The sequence below is a fragment of the Peromyscus eremicus genome, chromosome 6 (genome assembly GCF_949786415.1).
Source record: "Peromyscus eremicus chromosome 6, PerEre_H2_v1, whole genome shotgun sequence".
NCBI lineage: Eukaryota > Metazoa > Chordata > Mammalia > Rodentia > Cricetidae > Peromyscus > Peromyscus eremicus.
In genome coordinates, this window is record NC_081421.1 from 109,821,660 (window position 1) to 109,838,779 (window position 17,120).

At 38.3% G+C, this 17,120-nt stretch overlaps 1 protein-coding gene across 4 annotated transcripts in view; it reads right to left on the reverse strand.

Annotated features, from left to right (window-relative positions):
- Nucleotides 1-17,120, reverse strand: part of Rap1gds1 (Rap1 GTPase-GDP dissociation stimulator 1) — a 142,861-nt gene that overhangs the window by 44,060 nt on the left and 81,681 nt on the right. For 2 of the 4 annotated variants that reach the window (XM_059266343.1, XM_059266342.1), the window contains exon 5: nt 9,591-9,737. The exons of the other annotated variants lie outside the window; for them this stretch is intronic. In XM_059266343.1, the coding sequence (XP_059122326.1) occupies nt 9,591-9,737 (147 nt within the window). The remainder of the gene's footprint in view (nt 1-9,590; nt 9,738-17,120) is intronic. 4 annotated transcript variants of the gene reach the window in all.

Here is a 17,120-nt window from a genome sequence, read left to right on the forward strand (position 1 = left end):
TATCTTTTTTGTTCTATAGTTTTCAGATGTGCTATTAAGTTACTAGTATGATACTTCATTTATTTTTTTAATGTAAGAATTTAGCACTATGAACTTGCCCTTAGACCTGCCTTCATAAGTTTGGATTATGTTGTGTATTTAATTTCATTCAAGTCTAGAAAGCTTTTAATTTCTTTTTCAACTCATTTTTCATTTGGTAGTGAGTTGCTCACTTTCCATGAGTGTGTAAGCTTTCTGTTGTTGTTAATAGGATGCAGGATGTTATTTCAATCTTCTTGTATCTTTTGATAATTGCTTTGTGTCTGAGTATTCAGTCAAATTTGGAGAAAGTTCCATGCAGTGCACTAAAGAAGGTGTTCTCTTTTGTGTTTGGATGAAATGTTCTGTAAATATCTGTTAGTTCCATTTGGTTTATAACATTAGTTAGCTCCAGCATTTCTGTTCAGTTTTTGTCTGGATGACCTGTTTATTGGTGAGAATGGGATATTGAAGTCTCCCAATATCAGTATGTAAGCATGAATATATGACTAAAGTTGTAGCAGTTTTTCTTTTATGAACTGGGTGCCCTTGAGTTTGATGCACAGATAATTTGATGAGTATGGAGTATCCTTTCCTATCTCTCTTCTGGTTAGTTTTGGTTTGAAGTCTATTTTGTCAGATAATTAAAATGGCCACATCAGCTTACTTCTTAGGTCTATTTGTGTGGAGTATCTTTTTCTAACCCTTTACCAAGGTAATGTCTATCCTTGATGTTAAGGTGTGTTTCTTGAATGTAGCAGAAAGGTGGATCAATCCTGTTTCTACACCCATTCTGTTAGTCTGTGTCTTGAAACCACTGATGTTGAGAGATATCAATGAGCAAAGTTTGTCAATCCCTGTTATTTTGTTGTTGCGTGTGTGTTGAGTGCTTGTGCATGCATTCACATCTCCTCTCTTTTGATTTACTTCTTGGGGATTCTTTATTCCCTGTGTTTTCTTGGGTGTGGTTAGCCTCTTTAGGTTGGAGTTTTCCTTCTAGTGCCTTCTGTAGGGCTCAATTTGTAGATAGATATGGTTTAAATGGCTTTATCATGGAATATCTTATTTTCTCCATCTATAGTGATTGAAAGTTTTACTGGGTATAGTAGTCTGGGCTGCCGACTGTGGTCTCTTAGAGATTGTGGCACATCTATACAGGCCATTCTAGCTTTCAGAGTCTCCACTGGCTACTCAGGTGTAATTGTAATAGGTCTGCTTTTATATGTTACGTGGCATTTTTCCCTTGTAGCTTTAATATTCTTTCTTTGTTCTGTACATTTAGTGTTTCAACTATTACATGGTAAGATGACTTTTTTTCTGGTACACTCTATTTTGCTTTCTCTATGCTTCTTGTACCTTGATAGGCATCTCTTTTATTAGGTTAGGGAAATTTTCTTTTATGATTTTGTTAAAAATATTTTCTGTACCTCTGACTTGGGTTTTTTTTCCTTCCTCTATTCCTGTTATTTTTAGATTTGGGCTTTCCATGGTGTCCCAGATTTCCTGGATGTTTTGTACCAGGTGTTTTTTTAGATTTAACATTTTCTTTGACGGAGGTAATCTATTTTTTTTATCGCATCTTCAAGGCCTGAGAGTCTCTCTTCCACCCCGCATTCTGTTGTTGAGGCTTACCTCTCAGACTTCTGTTTGAGTCCCTAAATTTTCCCTCTTCAGATTTCCCTTAGTTTGAGTTTTCTTTATTGACTCTATTTTCACTTTCAGGTTTTAAATGGCTCATTTACTTTCATTATTTGTGTTTATATAGATTTAAGGATTTTCTTTTTTCATTTCCTCTTTAAGGACCTCTATCATATTGATAAAGGCTATTTTAAGGTCTTTTTCTTATGCTTCAGCTACATTGGAATACTCAGGGCCTGCTGTGATAGGGTTGCTGGGCTCTAGTAGAGACATATTGTCTTAGCTTGAACTGACTGATCATGTTTTTATGCTGGTATCTAAGCAACTAGGTTTGGGAACACTATAATTCTAGGCACTGATATTTGGTCTTAACTTTGTTGGGTCAGTGTTTATGGTGATATTTTATTTGTGCTGAAATGTGATTTTATTTGTATGTTAATAAAGTTGCCTGGGGGTCAGAGCTAATAGCAAGCCAGGGAAGAAGCTGGGAGGTGGTGGTGTGATCACATGACAGGCAGAGTCTGTGTGTTCAAGGACATAGCCAGCTTGGAGACACACGCCTTTAATCTCAATACCAACCATAGAGACCTGGAGGTCTGTATAGACAGGCAGTGACTAGGAGGTCATATGGTTGAGTTTACAACCAATGAGAAGGCAGAATAGAAAGTCAATAAAAAGACAGACACACAAGAAGTAGGTCTCTTTCTCAGGGGAAGGATCGCAGCAGCAGTGGGTGGTAAGAAGGTGGTTTTAGTCTCAGCTCTTAGCTACTGCTCTGACCTCTTGGGCTTTTAACTCTGCATTTGGCTCTGTGTTTCTTATTTAATAAAACCGTTTAGAATTACATCTACAAGTGTTTTGTTCCTTGGTTTCTGTTGCTCTCCTGGTTCTTAGAGTGTGGTGGCTGTGTGGTGCTTGGTAGAGAGTTCTTATGGGATCCTGATAGGTGTGTCCACTGGGGGTTCCTGGTGAAATGTGTTTCTGGGTATTGGGTGGTGACACTTAGGAATGGGGATAGGATAGGAGGAAGGAAAGGATCTGCTTAGTCCCCTGGAAATGGGGGAGAGAAAGGAGAGGAGAGTAGAAAGTCTGCTACACAACTAGATGTGAGAAGAGGTGACTGGAGTTGGAGGGATGGAAGGAGAGGTGAAGCCCTGCAGTTGGCCTATCTGCTTTTCTGAGCAAATGCCTGCAGGTCCCCAGAGAGTGTCTGTTGGGAGTATGGACTGAGACGAAGCAATGAATGCGGTGACGGAACTTTAGAGAGAAACATCTGGGTGGTTCACTGGAGATGGGGTGCAGAGAAAGGGGAAATTGAGGCAGGTGGTCTGCTGTTTTTGTTTTTCTACTTTTAGTTATGTAATCACATTTATGTCACCAGTCTTCTAATTAAAAGTCCAACTTGGGAATTCTTAGGTTTTGTGAAGATGAGGGGAAAAAAGAAATCAGAGAACCAACCGTGCCACATACACTTTACACAATGATGAAAATCTTGAAAATAATATCCAGTGGCCTTGATTGTCTGAAATCCAAACTTTAGGCGAGTACAGAAAAGAAAACCAGCTTAGAGACTACACGCCCACACAGCCTTTGCTCCTCCACTGTCCTGAGTTCACACTGGGCACAGTTTGCAGCATTACAGTGCTAAATGTTCAGTCATCACAGCAAGAGCAATCTGGACTCTAGTGAGGCCAACAGAGCGCTGGTCCTGTAACACAGCGGCAAACTTTGTGAGTTATTAGAAACACGGACGAAGTCAAAGTGGCTCAACCACTTCGTTCTACTAAGATAAAATTTAAGATTTTTACACTCAAAAGTTGATGCTATAATGGGTTACGCTGAGTATTTGTGCCAACACTTGACCACATGGGATTAAGAACAAAGCATTTGTAAATAAAAAGGTATTTGTGGCAGAATTTCATTAATTCTACCCAATTCAGCAAAGGGATTCAAAAGCTCTGTTGCACAGGAAGAAAACTCAGAATTTTTTTAGCGACAAAAACAACAGCCAGTAGGAAGTTAATAAAGCAATCAGCCAGTAGGTAGTTAATAAAGCACATCAGCCAGAAGATAGTTAATAAAGTATATCAGCCAGCAGAGTGACAAGAATAAGAATCCCAAGAACTCAGCTGCACACTAGAAATCCCGAAGGCACCTTCACTGACCACACTACAACGCTTCAATGTGACAAACTGGATTTAAAAGATGTGAACTTAAAAGTATAAGGCCCATGTCTTTATAAACGGACAAAATTTAGAGAATACACTTAATGTAGTAACACTGGAAGATCCAATATTATGTTTGGGGTTATTTTTTGTCCTATAGTTATATATATATATATAAATCTAATATGTAGAAAATATATAGACGTGCCAATTAATTAAACTTTGGAAGTAATGCATCAAGCGGAGCAAGAATCCTTCTAAACATCTAACATTTAGGAAATGTTCCTGTGTGTTGTCATCAAAGAACACTAAAACACAGGATAAGCACAGCTTAGGACAGAATGTGTTTTAATCAGTATTTCCTTATTTATTTTTATCTCTATTTTAAATGTGAAGAAGCAAATCCAAGTTACTGGAAAAAAAAAAAGCTAATCCAAGTTACTGGATTAGATTCACTAAGGAAATGAACTTCATGATAAAAAGAAATGGTGGGGTTCTTTTGGGGGGGAAGGGGGTGGTAGGAAAATTTTATTACATGCCCTGATCACATTCATCACTGACAGAAGCCGAGGTCGGAACTCAAGCAGGGAGGGCCCATGGAGGAATGCTGCTTACTGGCTTGCTCACTTTACTTTTTCATAAAACCCAGGCCACCTGCCCAGGGATGGCACCACCCACAGTGGCCTGGACCGCCCACATCAATCATTAATCGTAGAAATGACCCACAGATTTGCCTACCAACAAATCTGATGTAAGTATTTTCTCAGTGGAGTTCTTTCTTCTAATGACTCTAGCTTGAGTCACGCTGACAAAACCTACCAAGCACACTCTAAGAGAATTGCTTAGCTCACTACTCTACACCCTTGGACTGTAACAAATACTGTATATAACTATTTATCATATATAGTAAAACTTGGGCTATAACAAGTATGATAAACATTTTCTTCTTTTAAAAATATGAAACAAGTATAGCCACCATGATTAAAATTATTTAGAACTTAAAAATTCTTTGTTTCTGGAATTTTCTTTTAATTAAATTTTTTCCATACAATATATTTTGGGCATGTTCTTTCACCTCCCTAAACTCCTCCTATATTCCCCCCACCTCCCTATCCACCCAACTTTTATGTTCTCTCAAAACAATGAAAATGAAACCTACAGAAACACAGGTAATTAGGTAAAATTAATTACACGTGTAATGATCTTTATGTTAAAAAAAAAAACCAGTGTGTATGTGTGTGTGTGTGTGTGTGTGCGTGTGTGCGCGCGCGTGCGCGAGCACGCGCACGCAAGTGCCCACTGTGCATGTGGGGGGGGGGTCAGAGGACATTCCTGGGAGCTGGCTCTCTTCTGCCACCTTTTGGGATCCAGAGAGCAAATCAAGTTGTCAGGCCTGCTCACACCTTTCTACTGAGCATTCTAGCCAGACCAGCAACAAATCTAGACCAGAGATAGAAAATACCCTAGAAACCTGTTTCAGCCAATTGACAGAAGTACCAAGTTTCACTTAAACGCAGTTATTAACCCTTAACTAAAGTACCCAAGGAATAGCATTCCCTACCTCATAAAATAGCCTCTTTTAAGGAGATATTGGGGATACTGGAGAATGTTAGTGCTACTGCTTATTAAAAGCATATATTCAAATATATAGCTACCATATGTGTACATAAGGTCACATGAAGAAGCCATAGATTGTACACTAATACACTGAGAAGGAACTATTCCTGGTGGCATGTTTATTACCTTTACTTTATATATGTTTGTGTTTAAAAAAAAAATCAGTCTTTCTTGTTTATTACCATTTAGAACTTTGTTTTAAAGTTGTAACAATCTTTCCCTTCTATTTTGTGTCTCTAATACACCTGTATTAAGAAATATATTAAGCTGGGCATGGTGGTGGCCACTGTTAATTCTAGAACTACTGAGGAAGAGGCAATGGATCTCTATGAGTTTGAAGACAGCTTGGTTTATATAGAAAGTTCTAGGCCAGCCATACATAGTGAGACCAAGTATCAAAATCAACCAACCTACCAACAGAAAATTATTAAACCTTTAAGTAGAGTATCTATTACTTACTGATTTGTCATAGCTACTTATAATTTTAACAATGGTGACCACGAATTGACAGATTCCTACACAAGGTGTTACTCTGATTTCTAAATGGTTCACTTAAGATTATGTTTGTTTGTAGTTTCCAGATGTGCATATACAGGCTTACCAAGTTTGTGGATAAAATGGGAAATAGTACTTGTTTTCAGTGTCCCTCCTTGCTACTGCCTCCTTTTAACTAATACAAAAATAAAGAATTTATAGTGTTTCTAGCTTATATAATGAAGGATTGCTTTTGGACAGCACAGTTTTCCTCCAACTACTGATTTTATTAATGAAAATTTTAGGTAACATTGAAGTATCCAGTGCCTGGACACTACATAACCAGAGGAACGATATACTCAAACACTATACTACAGATAGTCTTTGACTTAAAATGGTCGATTTAAGGTTTTTAACTCTGTGATGGGATGAAGCAGTATGGAGTCAGGAGGATCTAGCAGAACTTGACATTTGGTTTTTGCCCAAGCCAGTGATGTGCAGCCTGACTCTTTTGTGATGCCGGGCACAGCAAGCACTGAGCCACAGTTCTTCATCAGCTATGTGGCCATGGGTTAAACAAGTGGTACTTCCCAGTGCTTGGTGTGATGTGTAGTGTGGGTTAAGTGTATCAAGTGTAATGCCCATATAGGCTATTGTCAGTTTTATGATGGACTGATTGGGATGTACTGCCATTGCCAGTCAGAAAGCATCTGTGTTAACAGCTGGACAACTGAGCAAAAATATTTAGTGTTCTCGCAAGTGTTTAAAAAAAAAAAACAGGAAAAAATTAGTAAAATAAAATAACAATAATTAAAGATCTGAGTTCCTCATTTAAAACTCGAGTCATATCCAGAAAAAGGAGATACCATCACATTCCCTCAAGCTGAATGCCAAATCCTTAACAAGCTTTCTATAAGCAGAACTATCAAATTAATATTCAGATTATTTTGGAGGACTATACAATGAGTATTTTTGTTTGTTTGCCACATAAAAAATGGTTATGATTTTTAAAAATGTTAAGTGACTTTTAGTAAATAAAGTTTTTCTGTCATATTCAAATAGGGTTCTATACATTATCACTCAAACATTTCTAGCTCAGCAATAATACACATTTTATAACCCAGACACTCTATGCTTACCAGTATGGATATAAAAAGTTCTAATTGCTTCAATTATAGGTAAAAATAATAGCCCATAGCTTAAAAATGTAGTCCTAAGCTAGTCTAAACTTTTAAACTAATAAACTAATAAACAATTTGTCAAATGGTATAAGGATGCTTCCACTGAGCTAATACACTCATAGCACAGACATCTTCCTTATGTTTAGGAAATGGTTTTGTTCTTTATTTTTTAAACTGAAACCTTGATGTACTTACTGACAGTTTCATGATATAAACAAGTATTTGAATGAATATACTGCATAGCATCATTGCATTTTAAAACTAATACATAATTCAAAAATGTTATCATCGGGGCCTATGTTGAGTTCTTTGTGATCAGTTTCAACACTATCTTATCTTAATATTTAAAAAATTATGCAGCTAAAAATATCTTAACTATGGATAAAGCTTAAGTTATTAGGCTCAAAGAAACAATTAATTCTTTTTTTCTTCCACAGGAGAAGTGAGATGTTTATCACTCATATTCTACTCACAAATTAGCACAAGAGTATGCACAAAGATTCAAAGGTAACACATCTAAAAGGAAACTTCCCATTAAGTGCTGATATAAAGTACCTCCTGAGTTTTTCGGGGTCTTAGCAACTCCTGGGTACACAGGATCAATCCTAAGTCATTATATGTTAGCAAAGAAGTTCTAATATTTAAGTCTTTAAACAGAAAATTTAAGTAAATAGTAACTAATATGAGCACAACACTAGAAATGCTTTATAGTAAGTAATGCAAAAACATTTGGATCAGTAAGTTAAAACATTAGCAACAAGAAAGTCTCTTCAAAGGGGGCTCAAGACAGGGCATAGAAACAGGGTGAAGAGTAACCTTTGCCATGTTTCTTTAATGGTCTAAAAATACCATTTGTTTTATCTACTAAGTTTTAAATGAGGCATTTCTCATCAGGTTTGGAATACAGCTTTTGTCCAACAACATTATGAAAAAAGTTATATAGCTTCCCATAGTATTTGTATTATTTCTCAAGCATATTCACCAGCAGAGGAAGGCCTAGTTTTAGAAAACACACAAGCATGAGCACTCGGCATATTAATGTCACCTCAATACACTCTGCCATATACTGCGATACTACAGGAGTTGGCATGCTTTGGGAGGTTCTTTCAGTCATTTTGTCTGTCCTGTGTGGAGGTCACAGGCTGACACCAGGATGTCTTCCTCAATCACTCTCCACCTTACCTTTGGAGACAAGGTCCCTCACTAAACCAGGAGCTCCCCTTTTCAGTTGACTGACTGGCCATTGAGCCTCCAGGTCTGTCTGTCTGACTGTCCTTTTATAACTTGGGTGCTGGGGATCCAAACTCCACTCACCATGCTTGCATTACCAGCACTTCAGCTACCAGCTAAGTCACTTCTCCACGTTCGTATTTTTACATACATTTTCAAGCAGCTTCCTCAGAAGATGACATTTCCTAGTTTAGATGCAGAAACGTGTCTACTGTATCTAAAGCTGCGTCACGAAATGCTCTCCCACTGGGCATTCTTCCATTTTCTTGCGTTGATTCCCAATTGAAGTTTAAAAGGGAACATGAACAGTTGACCAATGATGTCCTACTATAATTCAGATACTGTGTACTCTAGCTAAACTCCAGTTAGAAACTAAAAACTGGATTTTACCCAGACTCTGTTCTGTTTCTGTTCATGCTTAGGATCCTTCAAAGGGATTCAGTGAAGGTGAAAGAAAATAGAAATTACTGACCATATGAAAGCTGCCAACTGTTCTTCTGTAAATTCAGTATTAAAAAAAAAAAACCCTACATATTCAATGTACAACTGTAAAACTTAAAATAACCCACGAAACAAATCACAGAAGGACCTCTGTTAATGCAAGGACATTTCAATGAAATTGGAGCATTCCATTCACATAATATTTTACATAGATAAAGAGAAATGAGCCATGCTTCAACACAGAAGTACTATGAGAACTGACTATTATTGCATGGATGGATGTTCCTATAACACACAACCACAGGCTATGTGAAAGTGTATCATCTGTTGCTAGGTCCTAAAAATGCCATATCGGGAAAACAAATTGTTTTACAGACTAATGTTTAAAATGAGCTATTTCCAGTTACTCTGAACTGTTATTCTAAAGCTGTTTTACTGAAGGGTTTTAATTCCAAATAAATATGGTAACTAGAATAAACTAATTTCCATCTAAAAGCAATGTTTACTTAGAACTCCTCCTGGCATTTAAAGTCATAAACATGAGCCTACCTTAACACTGCTTCTTTTTAAAATGTCCACAGCAAGAAATTTTAAACTATTCTGTCCATTTGATTTTTAGGTTTAAGTATTAACGTGGGCAACCTTCAAAGCCTAGTTCCAATCTGTACCTCAGGCCATTTTGTAATTTTCAAACACTGTAAAGTCAATTCTTAAATTTATGTGCCACTTACGAATCTGTTCAGTTTTCAAATATCTGTCATATAGTATAGTAAAAATTATTTTAAAGTTTCCCCCACAGATAAAGCAAGTTTTCAGTTTTGTTTACCATTCTCATTGCTATAGTTCATCAGCATGCCACAAAAGACAGTCAAGAGCTCCTCATTGGCGGGGTCTGTTCTACTGCACAGTGACCTTAAATGGGCAACTACAATCTGTGCACCACCTGCTTGGTCAACTGCACCTCTGCCCTCATCTGTAAAACAAAGAGTTAAATTAAAAAGAAAATAAAGAAAAGAAATGTACCTTACAATTTCAAATGCAAAACACAACACTCTGTTAGTCTTTATTTAATAATTCGAAAATAAACCTAAGCAGGGTGACTGAATGTCTTGTTGAAAACCAGATAAAAGGAAAACAAAACAAAGAACCATGAACATGGGAGTGGGATGGGGCCGAGACAATCACTTTTTAAGAGGAAAATAAAGAGTCTCCTCACTGATATAAAAACGGGAGCTTAAAGAACTTCTGAGTGTCCATTTGATGGTGAGAAAATTCACGGCCCTCCTTCACAATGAAGTTGTTAAGATTTTTTAAAAAGCAGGAATAAAATGATTCTCTTCTGAAGGGACAGGTCTCCTGAGAAAGAGAACCCAGGGCCTCACACATATGAGGCATGTGACAGCCTCCCAAGTACTATTAATTGGTGAACGTGTTTGTTCCTTAACTTGGAAAACAATAAATATATCTTTCTATGAGTGCTTTTCAATGTCTGTTGTCAAAGAAAAGTGAATGGAACACAGTATAATTCTAGGTTACACTATACAGTTACTAAATACTAGTGCTAGGGTCTATCAGCATTTTCTGTCATTCACAAACATTCTTTTCACTCTTGACTTGTGCTCTATTTTTCCTTATCTCCTCTCCTAGCTTACACCATTATATTTCAACTTTTAAGTGGTTGTCAAGTGATGGTCAAAAATACTTGTGAACCTACAATACACAAATGCCATTCAGCTGCTGGAACGTGTGAACAGCGTTAGAATACTTTCCAACCCTTGAATACAGGAATGGAAAGAGTTAAAAGGTGTATATACCTTTTAAAATCTGACCTCTTCATATAAAAAGACAGTCTATAGGATAGTTCTATCCAATAGAATCATGATGGTAACATATAAAAGCCACATGTGTAATTTACCAGAAGCCACATTAAAGATTAAAATAAGGCGAGGAATACATTTCAATATGATTTTATTCAACCAAATGTCTAAACTATTACTACTTTAACAAGCAATCAGTGTTATTAGTGAAATATTTATGTTCTCCATAATAAATCTTCCAAATCCAATAGTATTTTACCCTGGAGATACCTCTCAATTCAAACTAACCACACTTCAATAGTTCCAAGAGCTAAACTGGTGACCGGATGCCACAATGGATAACTCAGCTATAGGAACAAAAGGTAAGTACAAGAAACACCCCACAAAGGAGCTATTGCTAAGACTCTCCTAAATGCAAAACGTTTAGTTTTCTATTAATAAAAGCACTGGACTAAGGCCATTTACTTCTATGTGATGCTCAATCATCTTATGACATGGAACTTTATACATCATTTCTTTTGGCATAGACCTATATGCACTTATAACACACTAACTTCTTAATTAAAAAAATTAAGGAAATAGGTTAAAATGAAAATAAGTTCATTTATTTAGCTTCATAACATGTCCTAATAGTTATACTGTTATACAGATGCACAACAATGCCCTATGCCCTATGCTAAACAGCTAAGACTACAAAAAATTATATACTTCTAGGGTAACCAGTCAGAGAAACTGGCTGAGATGTTGTACTCTTAGAAATTTAAGTTCCAGGGCTAGGAGACTGCTCAGTGGATAAAATATTCACCATTCAGTTTGAGGCCTGGATTTAGATTCCCCAGAACCCACATAAATGTTGGATGGGCATAGCAGCCTACCTGTAATTCCAGCACTCAGAAGGTAGGGACAGGGGATTCCCCAGGACCAGCCGGCTACCTACACTAGCCATATAGGTCAGCTCTGGGTACAAGTGAGAGATCCCGCCTCAATGAATAAGGTAGAGAGCAATAGGAGAAGATACCCAATATCAACCTCAGGCCTCCCCATCAACACATCACATACCTGTACACAGACACTCAGACAAACATACACACACACATCCCTTTACTTTCCAGCCAGGTATGGCACACACCTGTAACCTAGCACTTAGGAGGTTGAGGCTACTGCAAGTTCTAGCCAGCCTGCCCCACAGATCAAGACCCTATCTTAAAACAAAAAGCCAATATAATTTCCAGTAACAAAAAATACGCAAGAACGAGTCAATATGTATGTGATGGTATTTTAGAAAATAAATACTTAGTTAATAATCTAAATATTCACTATATGGATATACAGCATGCATATCCCAACCTAAAGTTTACATGACTCAAATAGAATTTGATGTCAGTTGCTGAGTAAATGTGAGCTTTCAAAATATAAATTGTGAATGCCAAAGAAATCTTAAAAAATACCTAGAATAAGCCTCAGTTTCCTAGTACACAAAGCTTTGTTGAGCCCATTTAATTAATCTTGAGACAGGGTTTCACTCTGTAGCTCAGCTGGAAGCTCACTCTATATCCATCTTTGGCCTTGAAATCCTATCAATATTCTTTTATCAGCTACCTAGCTGCTGGTATTCCATGTGAGTTACCAAGCTCAATTGTGGTCTGTTAAGTCAGCTCCCTATCAACAGAACCCATCAGGGTTAAAAACTTGCTCAAAAGCTCTTTCAGTGTGGCACTTACGACCTTTCCTTATAGCCCATATCCATGCCCCTGTGACTTCTACAACATTAGACACATTCTCTACTAGAGACCCCCTGTGGTCACTTTAGGCTAGGACTTGGGTAGACAGCCTTTACTATCACTCCTGTCCTCCATCAGTCTCTCCAGACTCACTCTGAATCCTGCTGCAGCCTGACAAAAGTCCTGGATACAAGGGACATACCTCAACATAATAAAGACAACCTACAGCAAGCCCATAACATTATCTTAAATGGAGAGAAACTCAAAGAATTTCCACTAAAATCAGGAACAGGACAAGGCTGTCCACTCTCTCCATACCTATTCAATATAGTACTTGAAGTCTTAGCTACAGCGATAAGACAACTGAAGGAGACCAAGGGGATATAAATAGGAAAGGAAGAAGTCAATGTATCTTTATTTGCAGACAATAAAATTCTATATATAAAAGACCCTAAAGATTCTATTAGTAAACTCCTACAGCTGATCAACATTTTCAGCAATGTAGCAGGATACAAAATTAACACAGAAATCAGTAACCTCCCTATACACAAATGACAGTCATGGAGGAAGAAACCAGGGAAACTACAGTACCTTTCACAAGAGCCTCAAAAATTATCTTTAGATAGCGCTAACCAAGCAAGTGAAGGACGTGTATAATAAAAAATTTTAAGACACTGAATAAAGAAACTAAAGACGCCAGAAAATGCAAAGGCCTCCTCCCATGCTTAGGAATCGGAAGGATCACTACTGTGAGAAATATCCATCCTACCAAAACCAATCAATAGGTTCAATGCAACACCCAACAAAATTCTTCACAGAATTTAAAAAACAAAACAAAAAAACCAAAACCAAAAAACTCAATTTTATATGGAAACACAAAAAACTCAGGCTAGTTAAAACACTCCTGAATAATGAAAGAACTTTTGTGCCTGCTTGTATCTGAAGAGAAATAGTGGAGGAGTGGTGGATGGGGTTGGCGTCGGGGGAGGGAGGAACTGAGATACTTGCTCATCCACATTCATGACTGGCCTACCTTTTTAATTTTTACTTATTTTTCTTTTATACAATATATCCCGACCCCAGCTTCCCCTCCCCCGACTCTTCCTCCAGAATACAGCAGACCTCCCAGGGACATCAACTCAACATGGCGCAAGAAGATGCAGTAAGACTGGGCAAAACCCTCACACTAAGACTGGGAGAAGCAGTCCAGTAGGAGGAAAAAGGTCCAACCAAAAAGCAGGCAAGAGTCAGAGACAGCCCGACTTCCACTGTCAGGAGTCCCCCAAAACACAAAGCTAAACATCACAGCATGTATGCAGAGGACCGAGCTCAGACTGTCAAGCTCTGTGACTGTCCATGAGTCCTGCCTAGTGGATTCCACAGGTAGTGATGCTCTTCCAGTGTCCTCAACCCCTCTAGCTCCCACAGTTCCTCTTCCCCTCTTCTACAGGGTTCCCCAAGCTCCAAGGGGAGGGACCTGATGGAGACCTCCACCCTGGGCTCTCTCCGCTTCATGTCTGGGCGTGGGTCTCTGCAGCCGCTCCCACCTGCTGCTAGAGGAAGCCCCTCTGACCACAACTGGACCAGGCACTGACCTATGAGTGGAGCAGAACATCATCAGGAATCATTTCATTGACTTTTCTGAGGGGGCAGGCAGTCGAGTTTGGTTATACCCTAGGTTTCTAGGTTATCCAGCCTCCAGTTCCTGGTCATCTAGGCAGTGTTGGGCATGGGCTCCCTCTAATTTGTGGCGTGGTTGTCCACTCCCACAAGCTCAGAGCAATCACTGCCCCAGCACATCTTGCACGCAGGACACACAGTAGGTCAAAGATTTTGTGGCTGGGTTGGTATCCCAGTCCCTCCACTGGAAGCCTTGCCTGGTTACAACCTATTTTTAATAGCTCCAAAGTGGAAACAACATAGATGTCCATCAACTGATGAATGGATAAAGAAAATGTGGTACATTTACACAATGAAGTTTTACTCAGCCATTTAAAAAGCGAAATTCACAGATACATGGATGGATCTAGAAAAAAAAAATCATCCCGAGTGAGTAAACCAGATACTGACCACCCCCCCCCACGCCCCCCCAACAACAAATACTATATGTTTTCTCTAATATGTGGATGGTAAGTTTTAAGCTTTCCATATATGTGCTACAATCTGAATAACCACAGAGGTTAGGTACCAAGTAACAAATTAGCAGGTAGGAGAGGATCTTCCAAAGATGGAGAAAAAGAATATAGTGTTATAAAAAGATAAGGGAAAACCAGAATTGCAGGATTAAAAGGGGAGGGGAATGAGAGAGCAGGTTAAAGGAGGGCATATGGAGAGAGACAACTAACACCAAAGGACATAAAAAGAGACATAGAAGTCTATTGAAAAAGCTTCCTATAATAAAATATATACTCTAATTATGGTGAAAGAGAAGTCACCATGTAATGGGGAAACACAATGCCCCAACCAGATGTCTTATGCCAACAGTTAAACCTCCAGTACCAGGAATGGATTATATCTAGTGGAGCTGTTGGCCAAAGGGATCCCATGGAACACCCCAGACATCACAAGCTATTGCCAAGTCTATTTATTGCTCTCCACAACCTATGGTAGGCCCTATTGCCAAAGACAACACTTAACTTATGTCTTTGAACATAGAGAAGGCAAGCTGGTGACTGACTAGAAGCTTCACACCTGTGGACTAGCACTCATGGTACTGGAAAGGACTCCACACAATGGAAGGAGAAAGGTTATCATCACTATCACCCAGCTACAATCCCTGCTACCTACAACAGCCACCTCTCTGCAGGACACACTGGCACAATGGTGGCACAAACGTTATATGATGAGCCAACAACTTCTGGATAGGATTTAAGGCCACTTCATGAGATGGAACCCACACCTGATAATGCCAGAGTGGCCAAGACCCTAGACTAGATAGATCATGTACCTAGGGGAAAACCCAATACTATTATTCTGCTAAAGGAGTAATAAAATGACTCCCACTGACATACTGCTGTACCCATATATCAGTGCCTTACTCAACCCTCACAAGAGAAGCTTCTTAAAGTTGCTAGGAATTAACAAAGGAACCCACAGCTAGACATATGCCAAGAGTGAGAAACTTGGAAGCACTCAGTCCTCAATGGGATGTCTTTATCTTTTCCTCTAGGCTCAAAGATCTATGCAGAAGAGGATGTGGAAAGATTGTAAGAGGCAGAAGTAGTGGTTGACTCCAAGGAAACAGTGTCTTCCAGACACAACAGTATATATGATCTCAGAGACTGTAGCAGCAGGCACGTGACCTGCACAAATTCAAGTTAGATGAGGTCCCATATTTAACCAAGAAGCTATTTGCAACTCATATCCCTGGGGAAATGGAAAATCAGTGTGCTCTAATGGAGTATCACTGGGTATATCAACCACACCCCAGGGCAGGCCCCATGTCCAGGAGCAGCTGATCAAAACAAAATGAATTCCACATTTTTTATGAGATTTTTTGGTGTGTGTGTGTGTGTGTGTGTGTGTGTGTGTGTGTGTGTGTATGTATGTATGTATACACATATATGGACGTATGTATACACATATATGGATATAGGAAAGAAATATATATTTATATACACATAGAAAGTCTGTGTGTGTGTATTGAGTGAGAGAGAAAGGGAGAGAGAATGGAGTTTGGTGGCTATGAAGCTGGGGAGGATCTGGGAAAAGTTGGGGATGGAAAATATGATCAAAATATAGTGTACAATTTTTTAAATTTACTCAACCATTTTTGTAATATAATAACTAAAATTCTGAGTACAATCAGAAGGCCATTACTTAAGTCTCAACATAAAGCTGCTTTCTTTCCTTTCTTCTCCATTCCTGTCTTGTTCTTGTGTTTAAATTACGTACACATAGCTCTTTTCTCAGAAACTACTCAGAATACAAACTTGATTTGTGCATTAAAAGTTTTGCTATCAGTCTGAGAGGAAAATATAAAACACATAATACAAGAGTTGCTATTTTATCATTAGTAACATCTAACTTGTGCAGCATTTTGAGGTGTTAACTATAGAAATGTAATTTACATCTTAATTTTTAATAATTATAAGATATATAGCCACAGGAGGAACCCACCAACACTCCTAAGGCTTACCTCATTCTTTAGTGATGGCATGCCATAGAACAGTTTCCAGTCCCCAAGTCATCATTTTTTTTCATACTAATACTGTCTAAGAGCAAAATGTACTTCCAATACCTTTCTGTAGCCCACAGCAAGAAACAATGAAACCTGAATGTCATGATTATGTCTCACAGATGTTGGGGAAAGCTATCAAGTTGGCACTTTATTTTCAAGTACGAGTAATACAATTAAACTCAAGAAAATAATATAAAAAGCAAGCACTGAGTCTAACTACTGTGGTGTTATTACACACATTTACTTCTGTTTTTTCCAACATGCTGCTTCTTGTGGGCAGTAAACGCTGAATACATCCTTGGCTTTCAGTATGTTTAAACAACAAATGGGACCACTGGCCAAGAGCTGCCAAATTATCATTTACTTTGCAGAAGGAGGATGAGAAGACAGAGAAAGAAGAGGAAGAAAGAAAAACTTCTGAAAACTGATTTTCTTTATGCTCTTACTACCACAGATTTCATTCTTTCATTTTACAAACAGAAAAAGAAATGTAATTAATGAGATATCAGTTGATCCCGCTAGTTTTCTACATGCTGCCTGGGACTCACCAAAGCACAGTTTTTCTTTGTTCAGAGAGGCACATTCAGGTTATTTATTGATTGGAAATGGTTCCCTTTGTTTTCCATTCTCCATGTCAC